The sequence below is a fragment of the Schistocerca serialis genome, chromosome 4 (assembly GCF_023864345.2).
Source record: "Schistocerca serialis cubense isolate TAMUIC-IGC-003099 chromosome 4, iqSchSeri2.2, whole genome shotgun sequence".
Taxonomy (NCBI): Eukaryota; Metazoa; Arthropoda; class Insecta; order Orthoptera; family Acrididae; genus Schistocerca; species Schistocerca serialis.
This window is the reverse complement of record NC_064641.1, coordinates 580,516,135-580,541,552: the sequence shown is the minus strand read 5'-3', so window position 1 is coordinate 580,541,552 and position 25,418 is coordinate 580,516,135. Positions and strand designations below refer to the sequence as shown.

Here is a 25,418-nt window from a genome sequence, read left to right as displayed (position 1 = left end):
CAGCTGTATCTCGCTGGTTTATCAGCTAGATATCTGACTGTGTAACATCAGCCAGTGGCGGGTACAGAAAAACCTCAAAGAGGGGGCGTTAAAAATATCTTGGGCTACCTTTACTTTTACCGCAATAAAAAATTAATCAAGTCACATGCAAAGTTTAAGAAAGTTACAAGTGTCGTAACAATATTTTTTACTGAGAAATTACTATGAATTATTATTATTTATACTTCACAATCAACTGATCACACTCACTCTTGACTAATCTTTACATTTGCACTTGCTACAACTAGGACTTCTTACTTATTCATTCTTCAGTCTTAATGTTTCTGCTTCTGAATGTAAACTAGCTTCCTATTCCAAAAAGCCCTGCCTAACAGGGATGAATAGAAACCACCTTCACAGGGAAACATAACACCAGATCAGCCACTTTGGCATCGTTTAGTAACATCAGAGGTAGCATGTCATGAAGATTAATATGCCACCTCAAAGCAGCCAAATTAGGGCAGGAGATCTCTACATCGATAGCGAGGGAGAGCCTCACGTCGGAGAATGTGGTCATGGGTCAATCAAGTGTAGCCAATGCGGAGTCAACAGAGGACAGTGAATTCCCTGCAAGAAGTACACATTCAGGACTGCTACATCGTCATTGTCTCCTTAATTGTCTCCAGTTTGCTTAGAGATATCAAGGCAGACCATTCCGAGTTCCAGACTTACAGCAATAGATGGCATATAAATGACTGAAAATCCGGTTTTGGGACCACCATGTCCAAAATCTCTATCCTGCTGGCCAGCTTGGCCAACTGGTCTGCTCGCTCATTTCCCAAAATCCCAACATGATCAGGGGTCCAAACGAAAACGACTGGTTGTCCAGCTTGATGGAGGTCACAGATAAGATCCTGGATGGCTATAACCAGTGTGAGAAGAGAACATAACTGGTCTATACCCTGAAGGCTGCTAAGGGAGTCACTACAGATTAAGGGAATCACTACAGATTAAGATACTCATTTCAGTGCAAGACTGAACAGGACTATGGGCTATTTAAATAATAGCTCTGAGCACTATGGGACTTAACATCTGAGGTCATCAGTCCCCTAGAACTTAGAACCATTTAAACCTAACTAACCTAAGGACATCACACACATCCATGCCCCAGGCAGGATTCGAACCTGCGACCGTAGCGGTCACGCGGTTCCACACTGAAGCGCCTAGAACTGCACGGCCACACCGGCCGGCGGCTATTTAAATGGCCATCAGTTCACCAGTGAAGACACTGCAGCCGTTTGGTAGAGAGTAGAGTTCACTGCACCATACGTTTGTCTATGCAATGCCTTTTTGTCTGTTGAGTCATCGGTGAATACCATTTGCAAACCCAGATATGTCTCGGGGACAGCCAAGAACAGACGACGAAAAATCGTGGGTCAGCGGAATCTTTTGGTATAAAAGTGACTCCGAGACAAATTCGAGACAGAGTACAATCCATGAGGGAAGATACGATGTCTTTCCGACCAGAGGCGACAGTGGAGGAAGTTGCAGCAATTGTAAACCCAGGTCTGGGTCGCTGTTGTGGGAGATGGAGCTCCCTTCCAGGGAAAATATGTTCAGGGAAGCTAAGAATTCGTATAGTGTAATTCATCAGCTCTTGTTGGCGCCTGATAGCTAATGGAGGGACTCCAGCCTCGACTAGTAGGCTGTTCACAGGGTTAGTTCGGAAGGCTTCTGTTGCAAGTCGGACCCCTCAATGATGAATAGTTTAGTGAGCGTGATGCTGAACCACATGCAATAGTCCCATAATCAAGACGGGATAGGATCAGGGCTTTTTAGAGCTGAAAAAGGGTAGAGCAATACGCACCCCAGTTAGTGTCATTGAGGCATCGAATTCTATTGAAGTGCCGCCAGCACTTTCGCTTAAGTTGGCGAATATGGGGAAGCCACGTCAGTTGGGAACCAAAGACCAGTCCCAAAAGTCATGCGTCTCAACTACAAGTAGTAACTGGTCGTCTATGTAAAGCTCTGGGTGTTGGTGGGCAGTACAACCGTGACCAAACTGCATAACAAGAGTCTTGGTGGCTGAAAACCGAAAACCATGCGTGAAAACTCTTGACTGCGTCTTTCATACGGCGCCCTGTAGATGACACTCTTAGCACCCATACAGAGGAGCAATAACAAAAGCAAAAATCGTTAGCATAAAACGAGGACAATACCAAAGACCCTACAGCTGCTGCTAGACTATTGATGGCCACCAGAAAGAGAGGGACACTCAGTACAGAGGCCTGCAGGACCCCATTCTCTTGACACTGAGTGAAGCCCCCACTTGAACCCAGAAAATACAGTGTGACAAGAAGTTATTGACAAAATTTGGGAGTGGACGCCGGAAACCCCACTCCTACGTCGTGTCATAAGCCTTCTGTAGATAGAACAAAACAGCGATGTGTTGAAGACGTAAAAAAAGCCCTCCAGATGGGGGATTCCAGGTGAACCAAATTATGAGCAGTGGGGCAGCTTTTGCAAGAACTGCCCTGAGATGCAGCCAAAAGGCCCAGAGACCCAAGGATCCAACAGTCACTTGCTCACCATTCATTCAAGCAACTTAGAGAGAACGTCAGTAAAGCTAATTGGGCGGTAACTATCCATCACTACGGAGTTATTACCTGGTTTCTGTATTGGAAGTGTCACGCTCTCTCGCTACTGAGGTGGGAATTCACCCTCGATCCAGATTCGATTAAAGAGGGCAGGGATGTGACGCTGACAATCCACTGAGAGACGTTTCAGTATTTTGTTATGGATGCGATCTGACCCTGGGGTCTTATCAGGGCAATGGACTAGGTCACTGGACTAATTCCCATTCAGTGAATTGAGCATTATACTGTACGGTTTCAAGTGGAGGGTGGTGAAAGTAAGTAAATTGCTCCATCTGTTGTTTAATGATCCCTAAGGTGGGGTTGTAGTTCTCAGACACAGATGTGTGATCATTATGCTCAGCAAAATGTTTGGCGTCAGTATAAACGTTACCATCTATGAAAATACTTGGTACACCTGCAAGGGACTGGAAGCCGTAGAGGCATCTAATCTTTGCCCATACCTGTGATGGAAATGTATGTGGTCCAATGGTGAAAAGGTACCATTAACAGGATTCTTGCCACTTATGGCACTGGACAGCCAGTCTACGATCTCTAATGGCTGTAGTGATCTCTAGGGTCCACCATGGCACGAGGCGATTCCAAGGAAGAGGTAATGGCTCGGTTAGTTACAAGAAGAATGGCTCCTGTAATATGCTGAACAGGTGCATCGACATTGCCTTGTAATGGAGAGCTAAGGATGATAGCAGAGATGAAATCCCAGTCAGCATTATGGAAAATCCACCTGACTTGTCATCCAGGGGGAGAAACACTAATGAAGGGGCAGAAAGATCGTGAAATAATAATTACCATACAGGTCATTATTGACCCTCCAGTGGGTAAATAGGAGACCAGGGCTGCAAAGCGAGAGATCAATGGCCGAATAAGTTCCATGTGCCACACTGTAGTTTGTGTGGGGCACAGGAGATCAAGAGGCAAAGATCGAGCCATGCCAGTAAAGCTTCGATGTCTGTCTCAGCCAGTGATCATTCTACTGTCCCACAAAGGCTTACGGGTATTGAAGTCGCCCAAAACTAGGAAAGGTGGTGAGAGCTAAGGGGTAATCCAGACAATATAGTTCGTGCAAAATACAGTGACCAGTAGATGCACAGTTGTCAGAGCACATGTGAGGAGAGGGATAGTGACGGAGGTTGCGAGCAGATGCTGTATGGGAAATGGCGAAGCATTGGAGGGGAACTGACATTCTAAACTGAAGCTCACATTTTTTTGTAAAAATTAAGTAGAGCCCCTCCACGCTCACACTTGCTTGTTGACCATTCAAAAAGGTCAGTCACCTCTGCATTGGTTAGTATCCGGAAGAATTCCGCTGCAAATGCAGCGGACTATTTTCGCTTGGCTTGTTAAACATTAGTAACTTTCCGAGAAGCGTCACGAGTGGCGAATTCTGTGTAAAACTTGTACAGTTCTGTTGTTGTCATGTTAAAATTTGCTCTTTTTGCCAACACACAGAGGAGTTTAAAAAATGCCACTTGACTAATGTGTTGCGCAGACACAGTTGTGACAGAATTGTGTAACAACGCTTTATTACGTTTATTAAGTGAGGAACTGAGGAAAAATAAGGTTCAAATGGCTCTGAGCACTATGGGACTTAACTGCTGTGGTCATCAGTCCCCTAGAATTTAGAACTACTTAAACCTAACTAGCCTAAGGACACCACACACACCCATGCCCGTGGCAGGATTCGAACCTGCGACCGTAGCGGTCGCACGGTTCCAGACTGTAGCCCCTAAAACCGCTCGGCCACTCCGGCCGGCGAAAAATAAGGCCTGTAGCTTATGAAAAAGGACATAGTGGGTACAAAATAAACGAGTAACGTCTTCAATTATGTTTTTCCCAAACCCATAGCATTTCGCGTTTCACCAGCTATTGATGGTCCCTAAAAATTAGTCTTTCGTTGAAAAAGTCTGTAGTTAGCTGAATAACATAGCAGATAATGAAGTTTTACATAATCAATATACGGAAAAATAACACTCCTATTTGCATGCTTTCATTTGCTAAGATCTCTTTTCGATATCTCAAACCATTTATGAAGTATGAGGAATGTTGTGGATATTTCATTCTGGTTTTATTGGTGGCACGGTGCGATTGCAAATGAGTGTGTTGCATCAGATAAATTTTCTCGAGACTGATGACAAATTGAGACCTCCACCCAACTGTGAAGAAAACTTCGATGTGATAGCTAAATTTCGTATGCAGAAACATATTGCATAATATGCACCAAATGCGGAGTCTTCGCGAACCCTTTTTTTTCACTGCAAATTTTTTTCAATTTCTGACAATGTCTTACTTCCATGTAAATATCAGCATAACTGTGACCATTAACGAAATGACGGTCACTTCACGATGAATCTGACACAAAGCTGTAAGTAAAGCAAAACTGAAATTAAAAAAAATTTTTTTTCCATAAATTCGTTTGAGAAAGATTGCAGGTCGTGCGCCTCGATTCTGTCATCGCCGATCGGCGGAAAGTGGCAAACACTGTCGGCCTCCCGCCTCTGAACAGACGAACAACTCAACCAGCACTTTGGACGAAAACTGGTCACCGCACATCATTCAACTTATTCTACACTTTGGGCACAGAAGGAGTGCATGCAGAGCCCAGTGGTGAGGATGCAGCCGAAGAAAAGTCACCCTCATTCTGCCAACAGTCTTGTCAAAGAGGGCTGAGCAGCGGACAGAGATTCTGGCCACTCTCTTTCCCCTAGGGTGGGAATTTGCCCCTGATAGATGGAATAACCGGCAAAGATCAACGGCATGAGGATGCAGAAGATAATGGATACCATTGAATGAAAGACGTTATGTGTATCCACAGGAAATTTGGGCTGTAATTGAAAAAGTGTAATGCTGATCCCTCCATTGGCAAGAGATTGCGGAATAGTCCCCCATTCGGATCTCTGGCAAGGGACTGCCAAGGGGAAGGTGACTATGAGAAGAAGATTGAATATCCAGCGAAAGCGCAACTTTCTACGAGTCGGGGCGTGGAATGTAGTAGGGAAGCTGGAAAACATGAAAAGGAAAAGCAAAGGCTCAACCGAGATATTGAGGGGATCAGTGAAGAGAGATGGAAATAAGACAAGGCTTTATTTTCAGATTACTATAGTGTACTACCAACAGCAGCAGAGAATGGTATAATAGGAATAGGATTCCTGATCAATAGGAAGGCAGGGGAGGGAGGGAGGGAGAGAGAGAGAGAGAGAGAGAGAGAGAGAGAGAGAGAGAGAGAGATACTGTAAACAGTTCAATGATAGGGAAGCTCTTACCAGAATCTATAGCAAATCTACACCAACGATAGACAGTTATACATGCCGACGTCGCAAGCTGAAGATGAAGAGAGCAATTATATAAGGATATTCAACGAATAAAGCAACATGTGTAAAGGAAGATGAAAATCTAATAGCCATGAAGGAGTGGAATGCGGTTGTATGGAAAAGAGTAGAAGAAAGTGTTACGGGAGAATATGGGATTTGTAATAGGAATGAGAGAGGAGAAAGAATAATTGATTTCTCTAACAAGTGTCAGCTAGTAATAGAGAATGTTCTGTTCAAGAATCACAAGAAGAGAAGGTATACTTGGAAAAGGCCCCGAAATACGGGAAGATTTCAGTTACATTACATCATGATCAGTCAGAGATTCCGAAATTTGATACTGGATTGTACGGCGTACCCAGGAGCAGATATAGACTCACATCACAATGTAGTAATGATTAACAGTAGGGTGAATTTATGGTACTAGCCAGGAAGCATCAGTGTACAAAGATGTGGGATACAGAAGCACTATGGAATGAAGAGAAAAGCTTGAAGCTCTCTGAGGCTACAGATACTCTGATAATGATTAGCTCAGTATGAAGTTCAGTTGATGAGGCAGAATGGACATCTCTAAAAGGGGCAATCACAGTAGTTGAAAAGAAGAACATAGGTAAAGGAAGGTAACTGTGAAGAAACCATGGGCGTACATGAAATGCTTCAGCTGATCGACGAAAGAAGGAAGTATAAAAATGTTTATGGAAATTCAGGAATAAAAAAAATACTTGTCACCTAGGAATGAAATAAATAGGACGTGGAGGGAAGGTAAAACGAAATGACTACATGAGAAATGTGAAGAAATCGAAAACGAAATTATTGCCAGAAGCACTGACTCAGCATACAGGAAATATCTAAACAACCTGCGGTGAAATTAAAAGCAGGGGTAGTAACATTAAGAGTGCAACGGTAATTCCATTGCCAATTGCAAAGGTAAGAGCGGGAAGTTGAAAAGAGTAAAAGAAGGCCTCTCTGAGTGGAGGGGAAGATTTGTCTGATGTGACAGAAGAACAAACAGGAGTCGATTTAAAAGCGATAGGGGAACCAGTATTATAATCAGAACTTAAAAGAGCTTTGGAGGACTTAAGAGCAAATAACGCAGAAGAGATATATAACATTCCCTCAGAATTTCTAGAATCATTTGGGGAAGTGGCGTAGAATGTATGAGTCTGGCGACATACCATCAGACTTTCGGAAAAATATCGTCCACACAACTCCGAAGACTACTAGAGCTGACAAGTGCGAGAATTATCGCACTATCAGCTTAACAGCTCATTCATCCAAGATGCTGACAAGAATAATATGCAGAATTATTGAAAAGAAGATTGAGGATGTCTTAGATGTTCAGTTTGGCTTTAAGAAAAGTAAAGGCACCAGAGAGAGAAGCCTGACGTGCGGTTGATAATGGAAGCAAGACCGAAGAAAAATCAAGACACGTTCTTACGAACCGTTCGACCGGGAAAAAGCTTTCGACAATGTAAAATGATGCAAGATATTAGAAATCATGTGAAACACAGGCGACAGCTATAGGGAAAGACGGGTAATATACAATATGTACTTGAGTCAACACGTAACTATAATACTGGATGTGCAAGAATGAATTACACGGATTAAAGAGGTTGCAAAACTGTTCCACCTATACATCGAAAAAGGAATGACGGAAATAAAAGAAAAAGGTCAAGAGTGGAACTGAAATTCAAAGCGAAAGGATATCAATGATACGATTTGCTGATGATATTGCTATCCTCAGCGAAAGCGAAGAAGAATTACATGATCTAAATGGAATGAACAGTCTCGTGAGCACCCTACAGAATATGGGTTGAAGCAAATCGAAGAAAGACGAAAGTACTGAGAAGTAGCAGAAATGAGAACAGGAATTATTCTGCTAGACGGCAAAATAACGAATGAAGAACGGAGAAAGGAGGACATCAAAAGTAGACTAGCAAAGGCAAAAAGGGCATTCCTGGTAAAGAGAAACCTACTAGTATCAAAATAGGCTTTAATTTGAGAAAGAAATTTCTGAGAACGAACATTTGGAGCACAGCATTGTGTGGTTGTGAAACATGGACTGTGGGGAAACGGGAACACAGGAGAAAATTAACATCTGAGACGTGGTGATACCGACAAAAGTTGAAAATTAGATGGATTCGTAATGAAAGGAATGAGGAGATTCTGTGCAGAATCGGAGAGGAAAGGAATAAGTGGGAAACACTGACAAGAAGGGACTGTATGATAGGACATCTGTTAAGACATCAGGAAATAATTTCCATGGAACTAGAGGGAGCTGTAGAGGGTAAAAACTGTAGAGGAAGACAGAGACTGGAATACATCCAGCAAATAACTGAGGACGTAGGTTGATGCTGCTCTGAGAAGAAGAAGTTAACACAGGAGAGGAATTCGTGGCGGGCCGCACCATATCAGTCAGAAGACTGATGACTACAAAATATCTCATGAGAATAACTGTAGGAGTGTACAAATTTCTATTGTGTGGCAAACCTCTCTCGCATTTCTTCTTCTCTGGGGTTTCAGGCTACCGTTACTAGTAACCTGGACGTTGATAACCGTGTCCCGGGCTCCATAAAGTCGAAGTAGACAATGATATTTCCTGAGAGGACAGAGATTGGAATGGAACAAGTATTTTTATTCTTCTGCGGAAATAACCGCCGAACGTCAGGGGGTTCAACACAGTTTATTTCAAATTAACTTCCCGATGAGCTAGAGATCTGAAACCTTCAACATAGCTGAGATGCGGATGATAATGCAATATCAATGCGCTTTCTTGTCTGGTTGCGTGGCGGCGGGAAGTTCGTGTACCACTGCTATTGCCCCCTTCCTGAAACAGTCGCGATTGTTTCGCGGTAGTGGCGATTGCTGGTACTCCTCAGTGTGACCTCTAATCTCTCTAATTTTTACCTTTGTGGTCTTTTCGCGATACGGTGCATACGTAGGAGGAAGCAATATGTTGGTTGACTCAAATGATGAGAAACTGATATAAAACTGAAATTTATCAAATGTCTCTGCTGTAATGTCAGCAAAATATTTGATATCGACTGAAAAATTTCACACGCGTTAGACTAAAACACAGAAAGTAATTATTTACATAAAAAAGTTGTTAAAGCAACGTTTTTAGAGCGGACTAAAACGTATACATTAATTTCTCCTAACCCCATACAGAATCGTAACATCGTACTGACAGTCCTAAAAATCCGTGGTCATGAATTTTGAATAGATGTGACACTACTTGCAAAATTGAAAACGATAAATGTGGGCACATGCAATAAACAACAGTAATGGGTGTAGCGCATAGCCACCGTTAAGAAAAATCACTGAACAATTGGTCTCATTTAAAGTGCAATAAAATTTTTTGTTACTTATATTATCGATTCATGTATAGTTCACCTATTACAGGTGCTTCATGTTTTTTCTTTTTATTTTTACAAGTATTTTCATACCCATTAAAAATTCACAGGAACAAATTTTCAGGACACACTGTACGGGATTAGGAATCCGTACGTCTAGGAAAAATTATTTTACATTTTTTGGGCTGATTCATAAACGTGTTACACATATTACTAAAAGTAGTAAATGCAGAACACTCCAAAGGCTTGGAGAAATATAATTAGTCACACTCACACTAAAAAATTAAGACCTTGCCGGTAGTTGAAGAAATTTAGCAGAAATCTAGCATTTTTTCAAATCTCTCACAAAACTTTATTCCCAAAAAATGGTTCAGATGGCTCTGAGCACTATGAAACTTAACTTCTGAGGTCATCAGTCCCCTAGAACTTAGAACTACGTAAACCTAACTAACCTAAGGACATCACACACATCCATGCCCGAGGCAGGATTCGAACCTGCGCCATAGCGGTCGCGCGGTTCCAGACTGTAGCGCCTAGAACCGCTCGGCCACTCAGCCCGGATTTATTCCCATGTTGTCAATTTTCTCAGATGGAATATCTTGCACTGGAGTAAACTAAACTAACATGTTACGTTTATTTTTGTGTTTTACTTCATGACCCTACACTTACTACACTAAGTAAGCAGCACCAGAAACAAAGCTTCGAATTTTGCGTACACTATTCAGCTTACATATTAGTTCATACGGTACCTGCAAAAGTACGTCTTCAACTTCAGGTTTAATGGTTCTGTGGCAATATTTCGTACAATTACTATAGCAGCTTCGATAATTAATTTCTAATAGCGATCGATAACTTATACAAAGGTAACATGAAACACCGATAACTTTTCAAACATCAACTGAAATGTAACGGACAGTTAATGTGCAAGTTTATGGCACGATTCCGCTAGTGTTTCTGCCAGTTCGCAATAACCTTAGTTTTAATCGCACTGATAAACTAAACAGAGATTCTACCTGATTAGTTATTTAAGTGCACTCCAGTCTGGCGCATTCGGTAGTAAACGTAACTGACAGTTATTAATAACTTAACAGTAACTGGTATAAAAACAACCGTAACCGCAGTAACTGGTACTTGGAAATAAGAGTTTAGTCCACCTTTACTCTTGAGCAAAAACATCGCATCGAGGGAGCTTGTCGCTCTGTGACACCAGCAACCTTAGATCTCTTCCGTCGTCCGTCGTCTCTTTAGACCGCTCACTGAGTTGTGCCTTCAGGAAAATGGCCACTAGTTTAGACACCGCACTTGCATGAACATTCCGCCACCAGAACACCGGTCTGAACACAGCTATTCCTTACAGCATGCTACATGCACCCCTAGTACTTCGAATGCTTATGGTTCTCAAACTCTGATAGAAATTTACTTTATATTTAATTCTACACAGTTGGTTTGAATATTCCATTTACTTATATTGTTGATTACTGAGATAAACGCCTAATCTGAAGTAGCCCATTTACTTATCGTTCGTTGCTGCAGAATATTTTATTGACATTGGCACGTAATCTGAGAATTAGCTGATGAAATTCCACCTTTTTCTGAAAAAAAAAAAAATCCCCTGAACGCAAAACCAGCTTTGCTATTTGGCCATCTTTATCAGTATGCTGATTGAGTGTTAATTTGTTGTCACCTGGACATCAAGGAAATTTAGCTCACAGTTTTGTCTGAAAATTGATAAGCACTTCATACTGTTTAACATCGTTACGTTTTAAGAAGTTCTCTTAATCGATTGAAGCTGATCTCATATAATAACTGAACTTTCGCACTTCATTTAGGGCTATTTACCCCGACGTGAAGTATCCGATGAACGCAATGGAGCAGCATGTCACAGTGGAGATTCATTCCTTCTTACTTTAAATACTCAGCACTTCTATCGGTTTCACTAGCATTTTGTTGCACTTTCAGGAATTGTCGTCTAACTGCAAGGTGATTGGTACAGAGGCTAGTAACGCTCACGTCAAACCACTGAAAGCCTAACGATCTCATTCCAGTGAGGATGACAGCGTACTACCCCGTCTGTAATAATATGCGTTACGAAACATAGAAGATATTAGGTTAGGAACATACATGTTTCTCATTTATGTTTTGCTTGTTAATATATAAATAGAAAACAATTAATGATATAAACGAAATCTTACGTCACTGAAACTGTGAAAGTTATTTATTCAATAATTTCGTGGTGTCTTACGAGCAACCACTGGGTCCTCTATTCCATTTCTTGAAAAGTAATGTACTTGCCTTGGTATTGTAAGGTTTTTCCACGCTTCTACGCTGAAATTTGCTGCCTCTCTTCCTGGAACATGGCACCAATGATCAGGCACAGTGATAGCTATCAATTTACTGTATGAAGAAGTTGTGTTGAAAATCACTGACACGCAGTTAAAAATTATATTTAGGCGTTTTTGAAACTTCCCGTTACTTCCTATATCTTCCATAATGTCTTCAAATTTAATGCATTCCTCAGATCTTTGTGCGTTCTGTAATCTTGAGTTCACTTCATCCTGAAAAAAAAAAAAAAAAAAAAATCATAAAATATGTATTAATATGTACATACAAAAAAGAAATTCTTTAAAAAACATAACTTAAGTGCTAACATAATTAAACGTTAAATTTCTGCACTTCTAACTTTTTGTACAGGGCATAGTAAAACTATTCGTTCTAGTTAGTATTCGCAGGAAACTTACTCAAACACGCAACATCTAACGCCCTCCGCGATAACGAGCGATGGCAAAACTACAGCATTATATTTTGTTCTGCTCCGTTGAGGTACAGTTGACCATGAGTCATACAACTATAGATTCAACATACGAGAGATGATCAACAAATCTCGTGTACGTGATTCCCAGAGGAAACAGACGTACTGGAGTCAAAATGAAACGGCAAGTATTTCGCAGTAGACACGTTCCAAAACAGTAAACGACCAGTCGCGTTTGTATGCTTACGTGATACATTCCTTTCCTCCCAACAAGAGTTCGATATGAGAAGTAACTTTTCGACTACAGAATATTATAATCTTCAATGAGCTCAACGTATTTGGTCCAGCGAGATTCCATAATTTTTATTCCCCAGAAAAACATGTGTTTGCAACTCTGCGTAAAATTAGTGCTTAGCACCGAAAACCTCTTGACCCATTTCTTCCCTCCAAGCTTGTAATCTTAGGTTGCTGGGATGGAAACAGGGCACGTTCGATAACCAGTAGGGTCTATGGTTGGCGGAAAACTGCCTATATCGCGCACTTCGCCATTCTCACGATCGATGTGTGTGGAGCTACGTAACTCTTGCGTCGGAAACTAGATTGTGCGATAATCTTGGCCACGTCCGCTTCAGTTCACGGTGCACAGGGGTTGGGCTCGACTGATGGATTTAAGGAACCAAATTAGTGAATCATTTCTGTCTATATCTTAGGAGCATCAACAAATAAAATTATTCTAAAAGAACGAGATGAGCAGCCAGACTGACCCTTAGCATGTTCATGTTCATGGGCCAGAAATACAGTTAGCGGGAGAGAACGATTATAACTACAGGGTGTTCCACAAAGGGGTTTGAACTCTTTGAACTTCAAAAACTATTTATTGCTGAGTCACATAGATAGTCACGTTATTTATGATGTTTTACTGCTGATGTTCTACATTTCCTCCAGCGCCATCAGTACAACTGGAACGATGCGAAATACATCGACACAAGTGTGATATGCTTGCAGTTGGTTGTTTCACGGGTAGTCACAATCGTCTCATGTCATTTCAGCGTACGTGACTGTGTCGTAGACGGTGTTGTTCGGAGTTCCTGCACAGAAGTCTAACGGCGCTTCTGGGTGGAAGCTCGATACTTCCTCGTCGGCTTATCCACCTCTCAACCAACTTTTCATCTAGCAATTGCCGCCCGTCACGATGGTAAGATGACAATGCACCGTCTGGCTGAAGAAAAAAGAAAATCTTCTTGGTGCAGCTGGTCAGCATCTGGTACAATTCTTTCCTGCAACATTGTAAGGTACTTCACATCTGTCACTGTTCCCTTAAAACAAAACTGGCCTTACAAGTCTTCTGACAGACATACCACACCCCCACCGCCCCACTGGTAACACAGGAAGATTAACAGCTCGTACTTTCGTAACATGGGGATTATCTCTTGCCCAGCACATAGTTACGGCTATTGATGGTTTCATTCAATTTGTTACGTTATCAGAACAAACAATGAAATCAGTCAAGTGTTCATTATAGCAAATTCATTCACAAAATGCAAGGCGCTTATCCGGATTGTCCTCATTCATCGCGTGAAGCAATTCGGGAATGTAGTACATTGCTTGCTTTAAAATGCGCTGAACACTATTTGCTTACACCTGATACACGCACTGCTGGCCGTGTGGAATTCTTTGGGGATCTTGTGAAACCTCGTACCACTGCGTCCTCCCCTCTTTCGTCCGCTACTGACTTCTTCCTGTCACGCCGTCCCTTCTTTAGATCACACACACTTCTTTCCCTCTCAAATTTGCCGCATAATTTCCTTATCCTTACACGATGGCGGAGTATCGAACTCTGCCCATGATCGCCTCTTTTCTTCCCTCACGTTTTCACATTTCCAATAACCTTTAAAATCCACTTTCATTGCTTCAAGGACAAGTGACTGGTAATTTTTTTTTTAACCTGAAAATGAACAGAAGAAAAAACAAATGAACAGTTATATATATCAGTCATGAGAGGACCATAGAACCAGAACTGGATGCAGTTATTACCAATGCACCCGTGGTGAAGGGGTAGCGCCTTTGATTAATAATCTAATCATTCTAGGTCCCGGGATCGAAACCCACTACCGTTCAAATTTTATTAATAGCATTGCCGGCCGAAGATTTCCGGCATAAGAAGTCACCCTCATTCTACCAACTGCCTTTTCAAAGAGGACGAAGGAGCGGACAGAGATACAGGGCACTCTCTTGTCCTTGGGATGAGGAACTTCCCCTAAAGGCAGAAGAATAAGCAATGATCAATGGCATGAAGATGCAGAAGGCAAGGGAAACCACTGCATTAAAAACACACGACGTGTATCCACAGGACATGTGTCCTGTAACTGAAAAACTGTCATGATGATCTCTCCATTGACAAAAGTTTGCGGATCTCTGGGAGAGAATGACCATGTGAAAAAGATTGAAAAATCAACAAAAGGATAATGTTCTACGAGTTGAGGTATGAAGTGTCAGGAGCTTAAACATGGTAGGGAAACTAGAAAATCTCTAAAGGAAAATTCAAAGGCTTAATCTAGATACAGTAAGGGTCAGCAGAGTGAAACGGAAAGAAGACAAGGATTTATCATCAGATGAGTATACGGTAACATCAAGAGCAGCAGAAAATGGTGTAATGGGAGTAGGGTTCCTTATGAAAAGGAACGTAGGGCAGAGAGTATGTTACTGTGAACAATTCAGTGATAGGGGTGTTCTTATCACAATCGACAGCAAAACACAAATCAACACCAACAACGATAGTTGAGGTATACATGCCGACGTCGCACGCCGAAGGTGAAAAGATAGAGAAATTATATGAGGTTATTGAAAGGGTAATACAGTACGTAAAGGGAAATGAAAATCTAATGTTCCAGGGGGATTGGAAGAAGTGGAGGAAAAATGTTGCAGGAGAATATGGGCTTGAGACAATGAAAGAGAGAGGAGAGGGACTAATTGAGTTCTGTAATTAATCTCAGCTAGCAATAGCGAGTACTCTGTTCAAGAACCACAAGAAGAAGTGAAATACTTGGAAAAAGTCAGGTGATACAGTAAGATTTCAGTTAGATTACATCATCGTCAGACAAATTCCGAAATCAGATACTGGATTGTAAGATATACCCAGGAGCAGATATAGACTGTGATCACAATGCAGTAGTGATTAAGAGTAGGATGAAGTTTAAGAGATTAGTCAGGAAAAATATATACGCAAAGAAGTGGGATACGGAAGTACTAAGGAATGACGAGATACGCTTGAAGTTCTCTAAGGCTATAGATACAGCAACAAGGGATAGTCCAGTATGCAGTACAGTTTTAGAGGAATGGACGTCTCTGAAAAGGGCGATCACAGAAGTTGGAAAGAAAAAGGTAGGTACAAAGAAGGTAACTGCGAAGAAAGCATGGATAACAGAAGAAATACTGATGAAACAGGGAAGTACAGAAATGTTCAGGGAAATTCGGGAACAGAGAAATACAAGTCGCTCAGGAATGAAATAAACAGGAAGGGCAGGGAAGCTAAGACGAAATGTCTGCATGAAAAATGTGAAGAATTCGAAAAAGAAATAATTGTCGGAAGGACTGCCTCAGCATATAGCAAAGTCAAAACAACCTTCAATGATACTAAAAGCAGGGGTAGTAACATTAAGAGTGCAACGGGAATTCCACTCTTAAATGCGGAGGAGAGAGCAGATAGGTGAAAGAGTACATTGAAGGCCTCTACAAGAGGGAGATTTGTCTGTTGTGACAGGAGACGATTTAAAAGAGACAGGGCATCCAGTATTAGAATAAGAAGTCAAAGGAGCTTTGGAGGACCTAAGATCAAGTAAAGCAGAAGGGGTAGATACCATTGCATCAGAATTTCTAAATTCAATGGGTAAATGGCAACGAAACTACTACTCACGTTGGTGTGTAGAATGTATGAGTCTGGCGACTTACCACCTGACTTTCGTAAAAATATCATCCACACAATTCCGAAGACTGCAAGAGCTGACAAGTGCGACAATTATCGCACGATCAGCTTAACAAACAGCTCATGCTTCCAAGTTTATGACGAGAGAATAATATACAGAAGAATGGAAAAGAAGATTGAGGATGCTTTAAATGACGATCCGTTTGGCTTCAGGGAAGATAAAGGCACCAGAGAGGCAGATATGACTTGCGGTTGATAATGGAAACAAGACTAAAGAGAAATCAAGACACATTCATAGGATTATCGACTTGGAAAAAGCGTTCGGCAATGTCAGATGGTGTAAGATGTTCGAAATCCTGAGAAAAAGAGGGGAAATCTATAGGGAGAGACGTACAAGAGCCAAGAGAGAATTATGAGATTGGACGACCAAGATCGAAGTGCTCTGATTAAAATGGGTGAGAGACGGGCATATAGTCTTTCGCCTTTACGTTTCAATCTGTACATCGAAGAAGCAATGATGGAAATGAAAGATTCAGGAATGCAATTAAAATTCAAGGTGAAAGGATATCAATGATACGCTTCGCTGATGACATTGCTATCCTGAGTGAAAATGATGAATTATGTGATCTCCTAAATGGAATGAACAGTCCATTGAGTACGGAATATGGATTGAGAGTAAATCGAAGAAAGACGAAAGTAATGAGAAGTAGCAGAAATGAGAACAGTGAGAAACTTAACATCAGAATTGATGGTCACGATGTAGACTGAGTTAGGGATTTCTATTACCTAGGCAGCAAAGTAACAATGGAGCAAAAGTAGACTAGCACCAGCAAAAAGGGCATTCCTGACCAGGAAAAGCCTGCTAGTATGTAACACAGGCCTCAATCTGAGGAAGACATTTCTGAGAATGTACGTTTGGAGCACAGCATTGTACAGTAGTGAAACACAGATATTAGGAAAACCGGAACAGAAGAAAATCGAAGCATTTGAGATGTGGTGCTACAGAGGAATGTTGAAAATTAGGTCGACTGATAAGGTAAGGGGTGAGGAGGTTCTGCACAGAATTGGAGAGGAAAGGAATATGTGGAAAACACTGACAAGAAGAAGGGACAGGATGATAGGACATCTGTTAAGACATCAGGGAATGACTTCCACGGTACTAGAGGCAGCTGTGGAGGCAAAAACTGTAGAGGAAGACAGAGACTGTAATACATCCAGCAAATAATTGAGGACTTAGATTTCAACTGCTACTCTGAGATGAAGAGGTTGGCGCAGCAGAGGAATTCGTGGTTGGCCGCAGCATACCTGTCAGAAGACTGATAACTCAAAAATAATTATCTGCATCTCTTCAGTTATTGAAGATCATACAGTTTAAACCTCTTTATTGGACACACTGTATAAAAGAGTGAAGTACCAAAGGGTGGCGAAAAGACGCCGTGCGGCAGTGTATGACAAGCCATCCCCACCTGGATGGCGCTAAGACCATATCAACTGATCTTCAGGTAAGATTATAACAAGCCGCACTATCGGATTAATTGTGAAAATAGGTTCGCAGATAGGACATAATCTGCTAAGATTGACGGTAACGAGTCTGCTAACTTCGGAGTCCATGTAAATGGGGGAATATGTGGCGCACTATTAAAATGAGTGCCAGTGGGGACACCACAGATGCAGTATGGTGAAGTCGTTTATTTAAGAAGTGTTAGTTAATTATTCCAGTGTGGCTGATGCAGAATCGGCAAAGAACATTAGTTCCTCAGCGGTACGTTTTGTGCGAAAACACCCATCAAGTTGTAGAACATTCTCTGGTAAGCAGATTGTTGCTGGTACCTACAGTATACCAGGCCCTACTCCATGACAAGAATTCGTTGAGGTAAGAGTAGTAAAAAGTCAGTCTGCAGTATCAATAATTTGAATGCGTCCTTCTCGGCGGCTATCTTGGTCAAATGATCGGCGATTCTGATGTAGATGGAGTTTCAGAGAAATATGAGCGACATTCTTATGTTTTGGAGCTCAGAAGTTTAATGAATGAACATTACTAGTGCACTGGCATAGCAATGAGTTATGGCTTCTGTTCTGCTCGAAGGGTCACTCAAAACTGAAGGACAGATCCCGATGGAGACGTGAAGGAGGGACCATCCACGATGCCAACAGTCCATTGACTTATTGTAGCAAAAGTCCCAGTACTACCCTTTTTATAGCCAATCAGGAGTTAGATACGCGGAGCCGACAAAAAGTCGTGGGACAGCGTTATACACCAATACAAAGGCGGTAGTGTAGCGTACACAAGGTAAAAACGGGCAGTGCTTAGTCTGAGCAGTCATTTGCGCTCAATTGATTCGTGTGAAAAGCCGGCCGGGGTGGACGAGCGGTTCTAGGCGCTACAGTCTGGAACCGCGCGACCGCTACAGTCGCAGGCTCGAATCCTGCCTCGGGCATGGATGTGTGTGATGTCCTTAGGTTAGTTAGGTTTAAGTAGTTTTAAGTTTTAGGGGACTGATGACCTCAGAAGTTAAGTCCCATAGTGCTCAGAGCCATTTGAACCATTCGTGTGAAAAGGATTCCGAAGTGATTATGGCAGCCAGATGGGAACTGACAGACTCTGAACGCGGAATGATACTTGCGAAACCATTACGGAATGCAGCATTCCGCGATTCACAGTGTCAAAGAGTGTGCCGAGAATGCCCAAATTCAGGCATTATCTCTCACCACGGACAACGCAGTGGCCAATGGTCTTCACATAACGACCGAGAGCAGCGGCGTTTGCGTACAATTGTCAGTGCTGACAGACAAGGAACACTGTGTGAAATAACCGCAGAAATCTATATGTGACGAACCTTTTTCCTTAGGAAAGTGCGACGAAATGTGGCGTTACTGGATGTCTGATAATTTGGAGACCATTTGCAGCCATTAATTGACGTCATCTGCCCTAACAACGACGGAATGTTTATGAATGACAATCTGCCATGTCACCGGGCCACAAACATTTGCAATTGGTCTGAAGAACATTCTGGACAATTCGTCGGACTGTTCTGGCCACCCAGATCGTGTGGGTTTAATGACATCTAACATTTATGGACATAATCGAGAGCTCATTACATTCACAAAATCCTGCACCGGTAACACTTTTGGAATTATCGATAGCTATAGAGGCAACATGGACTTCCAACAAATTGTTGAGTCCACGCCATTTCGAGTTGCTGCATTACGCTGGGGAAAAGGTGCCACCGAAACGATATTACGAGGGCAGTTCAATAAGTAATGCAACACATTTTTTTTCTCGGCCAATTTTGGTTGGAAAAACCGGAAATTTCTTGTTGAATATTTTCAAACATTACCGCTTCGTCTCTTATAGTTTCATTGACTTCCGACAGGTGGCAGCGCTGTACGGAGCTGTTAAAATGGCGTCTGTAATGGATGTGCATTGCAAACAACGGGCAGTGATCGAGTTTCTTCTGGCGGAAAACCAGGGCATTTCAGATATTCATAGGCGCTTGCAGAATGTCTACAGTGATCTGGCAGTGGACAAAAGCACGGTGAGTCGTTGGGCAAAGCGTGTGTCATCATCGCTGCAAGGTCAAGCAAGACTGTCTGATCTCCCGCGTGCGGGCCGGCCGTGCACAGCTGTGACTCCTGCAATGGCGGAGCGTGCGAACACACTTGTTCGACATGATCGACGGATCACCATCAAACAACTCTGTGCTCAACTTGACATCTCTGTTGGTAGTGCTGTCACAATTGTTCACCAGTTGGGATATTCAAAGGTTTGTTCCCGCTGGGTCCTCGTTGTCTAACCGAACACCATAAAGAGCAAAGGAGAACCATATGTGCGGAATTGCTTGCTCGTCATGTGGCTGAGGGTGACAATTTCTTGTCAAAGATTGTTACAGGCGATGAAACATGGGTTCATTCACTTCGAACCTGAAACAAAACGGCAATCAATGGAGTGGCGCCACACCCACTCCCCTACCAAGAAAAAAGTTTAAAGCCATACCCTCAGCTGGTAAAGTCATGGTTACAGTCTTCTGGGACGCTGAAGGGGTTATTCTGTTCGATGTCCTTCCCCATGGTCAAACGATCAACTCTGAAGTGTATTGTGCTACTCTTCAGAAATTGAAGAAACGACTTCAGCGTGTTCGTAGGCACAAAAATCTGAACGAACTTCTTCTTCATGACAACGCAAGACCTCACACAAGTCTTCGCACCCGAGAGGAGCTCACAAAACTTCAGTGGACTGTTCTTCCTCATGCACCCTACAGCCCCGATCTCGCACCGTCGGATTTCCATATGTTTGGCCCAATGAAGGACGCAATCCGTGGGAGGCACTACGCGGATGATGAAGAAGTTATTGATGCAGTACGACGTTGGCTCCGACATCGACCAGTGGAATGGTACCGTGCAGGCATACAGGCCCTCATTTCAAGGTGGCGTAAGGCCGTAGCATTGAATGGAGATTACGTTGAAAAATAGTGTTGTGTAGCTAAAAGATTGGGGAATAACCTGGTGTATTTGAATGCTGAATAAAACAACCCCTGTTTCAGAAAAAATTGTGTTGCGTTACTTATTGAACTGCCCTCGTAGGAGGTGGCCCTCAATGCATACATAATGAGAAAATCCACAAGGGTGTAGAACATGTCATAAAGCAGAAATAACATCATAAATATTTAAAGGAAAAAAAGATGCTAATATCCCATTCACAGACCCTAAGTGAAATTGTCAATAATGTGGAATAAGAAAAAGTAATCAACATTTTCATTTAAGAGATTGTAACAAACTTGGCACAAAACATAAATGTACAGTCCAGTGAGATGCTTGTAATTATTCTAATGATGATGTAGCTACACATTGTCAAACAAAATCAGCTTACAACACTTATTTTCATCGGTAACAGTACTGACCTGAAGAGATGCAGAAGTCAGATTTCAGCTTAACACAAATGTTATTTGGTATTAGCAATAATGTATATATCAATCTTTGCTTCTAAGAAATTCGTCAGTGCAGTTGGAGTTTGCTACCAATACATCCTTCAGGTTCCTCTTATCACCAGCTTTATTTGTGACTAGACGTCTTAGGACAGTAGAAATTTATTGAAAATGTGTGCCCATGAGGAAAGCACACCATTCGGTATCAAAGTTTGTGGCTTTAAATATTTATATCGAATATTCTTAGTTCTAATATTGATTCCATGAACTGAACTGTTGGTTTGAAAAAGGGACACATTATTTTCCGCAAATTTCGTTAAGGAGCAAATATGTTGGTAAAAAGTAATATTCCCAGTTGCTTGGTTTGTTGATAGATTGTATGACTGGAGGAACCAAACTGCTAGGTCGTAAGTCCCACTTTCCTCGAACAGATCAAAGATATCCTATCTTGCAAAAGCCAGGGGAAGAAATCTTAGATATCTACGAAAGGTCAACGAATGCGAGATAAGTAACAAAAAGAAGAAAGGGAAACAGGAAGAAAGGCAGGCAAGATGCCCCATCTAGGGAGCAGCCCGAAACTCACGAAAGCAGATTGCAATGAAGAGACATACATATTCCAGCCCCCGCCACTTGCCAGAGGTACCCCGCTCAGATATGGCCCAGGAAAGACTAGCAACATGAAGACAGCAAGAGAAGCATAGAGAGACAAAACATGAACAAGTGTAACAGACTATGTGAGAGGATGGAGGAAGAGTAAAAGCACAGTTAGGGTGAAGACCGGGCTGGATCGTCAAGCCCAGACAGCCACAGGCAGAGGTGACAACATTGTTTTCTGCCAGCCTCTCTATGGGCCGATAACATTAAGTGACCCTCCCTTAAAGTGAGTGGTAAAATTCCCCTTCACGAATAAAACGTAAAATTAAGTCAGCCACTGAGGCATCGTCTCCTAACACCACAGGTAGCGAGTCAGGGAGATTAAGAGTAAGCAGCCGGGCGGGAAGGTTGGGACAGACCAGCAACATGAGGACCAACATCAGACGGAACCTACAACGACAGTGGTGTGGGTCTTCACGATTGAGGAGATGACCTCCAGTCAGCGAAGTATGGCCCATGCACAGCCGGCAAAGGAGAGCAGAGTCCTTAAGAGAGTCCTGCATGGAGGGCCTCCACAGATTCATAGTCTTATTTATCACTCACAGCTAGTTTGGCGAAGGCAGAGGGAGCCATTCCATATTACAGATTCCTAAAACATGACACCATAATACCGATTGGAGGTCTGTTTCCAGAATACCGATCTCAAGAGTCGGTTTACTGGTAGCAGGCTATCAGCAAGTTCATTTCCCAGGACAATCATTCCCTGAAAAGATCTGGGGTCCAGACAAAGGTCACTGAACATCCATATTGTTCAAGTTCATACAGTGAATCCTGGGTAGCAACGATCAAGAGATGGCGAGTGTAACACTTGTCAAGAGCTTGCGAACTGCTCAAAGAGTCGCTGCAGATGACAAAAGGACCTACTGGTGCAGGAATGGATATGCTAAAGAGCATGAAAAATAGTTACCATCTCCATGTGAAAACACTACAGCTATCCGGCAAGGAGCACCGTTCAATATATCCCATGAAAATAAGCAAAGGCCACGTGACCAGTACCCATTGAGCCATCAGTATAGACTACTTCTGAACCCCAGAGTGTGTCAAGGATGTAGAAAAATTGGTGGCCGAGGGCCTCAGGAGAAACCAACTCTTTCAGATCTTGTGATAGGTCAAGATGAAGCTGTGACCAAGGGATGTATAATGGAGGTGCACATGAGTGAGCCTGGAGCACAGGTGGACGATGAAACAACTTTAGTTCAGAGGAGAGACCAGATACAGATTGCGATCAGAATCCCTGTTCTGGGTAGCCATTGTGGGAGGATTTCCATGTTTGGAAAGCAGAAACAGTCGTTCAGATGCTTAGAGGATAATTGATAAGCTGTTGTTGGCGCCTGGTCCACAATGGAGGGACCCCAGCCTTCATGAATAAGTTGTTCACGGGACTAATTCAAAAGGCTCCTGTCGAAAGTGGAGCCCCACAGTGGTGTATTGGATCCAGTATCCGCTATTCTGAGGGCGATGCTGAACTGTATGCCAGACTTCCATAAACAAGAAGAGATTGTATCAGGGCTTTATAAAGCTGCAGAAGGGTAGTACGATCTTTACCCCAGCTACTGTTACTCAGGCAACAAAGTTTAATAAGGTGCAGGCAACGCTTTCGATAGTTGGTCATCGAAGTAAAGTTCTGTTTGGAGGTGAACGATACAAATTCGACAGAAGTGCATGATGCCAGTTTTGGCAGCTGAGAACAGGAAGCAATGGGTAAGGGTCCATGCCTTCACCTTTCATATGGCGCCATGCAGTCGACGTTCATTCAGCGACACCCACACTAGAGGAGAAGCAGCAGCAGAGGCAAAAGTCGTCAGCATACAAGGGAGGTAATACTGAGGACCTCACAACTGTTGCTACACCATTCATGGCTACTTGAGAGAGGGACATAGTGCAGAGCCCTGCAGGACCCCATTCTCTTAGCTAAAGGGGGGTGCTGTAGGAAGTACCAATTCTAACCTGGAAAATATGGTGTGACAGGAAGATCTGGATAAAAGTTGGGACTAAACCATCGAGACCCCACTTGTGGAAAGTAGCAATGTATTGCCATAAGTCTTTTGCAGGTCGAAGGAGATGGCTTCAAGTGTTGACGTAGAGCAAAAGCTGTTTAGTGGCAGACTCCTGTTAAAGCAAATCATCAGTAGCGGAACAGTGTGACGAAAACGACGCTCGGATGGAGCCAGAAGGCCCTGAGGCTCAAAGAGCCAACATAGTCACTGGTTCACCATGCATTCAGGCAACTTACAGAGAATGTTTGTGAGTATAATTGGGAGGTAATTGTCCATCTCTAGAGTTTCAGTACTGGGACGATGACGCTTTCTCGCCATTGTGACGGGAACTCGCCCTCACTCCAGATGTGGTTAAAGATGACAAGGATATGGCGTTGACAATCCACTGGTAGATGTTTGATCAGTTGGTTGTGGATGCAGGCCGGCCCTGGAGCTGTATCAGGGCAGTGGGCTAGGACACCGACAGATTCCAACTAGCTGACTGGAACATTATACAGGTAAAGCTTTCGCTCCACCCATTGTTAGGAGATGAAAGGCAGGTTGATAATTCTCAGACATAGAGGCTCGAGCATAACACAGAGCAAACTGTTCGCCGACAGGGTCTAGGACAGTGCAGACAGCGCCAGTCAAGGTAATACCAGGTACACATGCAGATGTATGGCATCTGTAGAGGCACCTCATCTTTACACAAACCTGCGAAGAGGAAGTACGTGGCTCAATGTTGAAAAGTAATGTTCCCAGCATTCCTGTTTCTGCCGTTTTATTAGGTGGTGGACATAGGTACAGAGCTGTTTAAAGGCAGTGAGATGTTCCATTGATGGATACCGCTTATGGCGCTGGAGAACCCGCCTACGATCTCTAATGACCTCTGCGATGTCTAATGACCAGTAATGTATTGTCTTCTGTCAGGGCAGGCCAGAGGAACAGGGTACTGCCAAATCAGCTGCCGAAATAATCACTGTAGTTGTATTCCAAACTGCCTCATCGATATTTACATGCAGCAGGGAGCCAAGGGCGACAGCAAAGGCGAAAGAAAGTAAGTCAACACTGCTGAGAGCCCATCTGGGCAGGCGTCCATGGAAGTGATGGTGAGGAAGGAATAGGAGGATTGGAAAGTGGTCACTACCACACAGGTCATCGTGAACTCTCCAGAAAATAGATGATAGAAGGCAAGTGCTGCAGATCTAAATGTCGATGGCCGAGAAAGTTCCATCCATCACACTGATGTATGTGAGGGTATCAATATTCAAAAGGCAAAGGTCAAGCGTTGCAAGCATGTTTTTGAGGTCTTCACTGCGGCCAGTGATCGTGGTTCCACACCACAAAGGATTGTCGGCGTTGAAATCACCAAAGATTAGGAAAGGCTGAGGGAGCTGAGAAACCAATGCAAACAATATGTTCTGAAACATAGGGAGCAAACATTGCAGATGGTAATATCCTAAAATGCCCTTACCCAAACAGCCACAAACTCTAAAGGTGTATTAAGAGCACAAGTTTCGCTATATAGTGTGTCCAGAACATATGCGCAAACTCCACCAAACACCTTGTCATAGCACGATTCTTCTCATGTCCCTGGTATCCACGAAGGGCTGGGGTCTGTGTTGCTGGTTCCCAAGTCTCCCGTATGGGAATGTAAGAACAGGGGAGGTGCTTAAAAGATGACGTGGTGCTGGAAAACCGCTGCAGTTCCACTGGAGGATAATGTTTTCAGTATGTGGTGAGGCAGGATATGTCTGGGGTCATCTGTTCCCACTGGTTCAGGGGTTATGGCATCAATATACATAGATTCCGGGTTGTGTTGTGTGGTTTAAACCAAGGCCTCAGGGGCGTCTAGAATCTTCACGTTGGCGGAAGGAGTGGAACAGGCGGGATCTGGTGGTGTG

The 25,418-nt window shown here is 42.9% G+C and overlaps 1 protein-coding gene across 2 annotated transcripts in view; it reads right to left on the bottom strand.

Moving 5' to 3' along the window:
- The window catches only part of LOC126475320 (solute carrier family 22 member 7-like), a 185,736-nt gene that overhangs the window by 123,641 nt on the left and 36,677 nt on the right, over window positions 1-25,418 (bottom strand). Inside the window, exon 2 of one of the 2 annotated variants that reach the window (XM_050103103.1) lies at window positions 11,584-11,846. The exons of the other annotated variant lie outside the window; for it this stretch is intronic. Within the exon in view, the coding sequence (XP_049959060.1) occupies window positions 11,584-11,846 (263 nt within the window). The remainder of the gene's footprint in view (window positions 1-11,583; window positions 11,847-25,418) is intronic. 2 annotated transcript variants of the gene reach the window in all.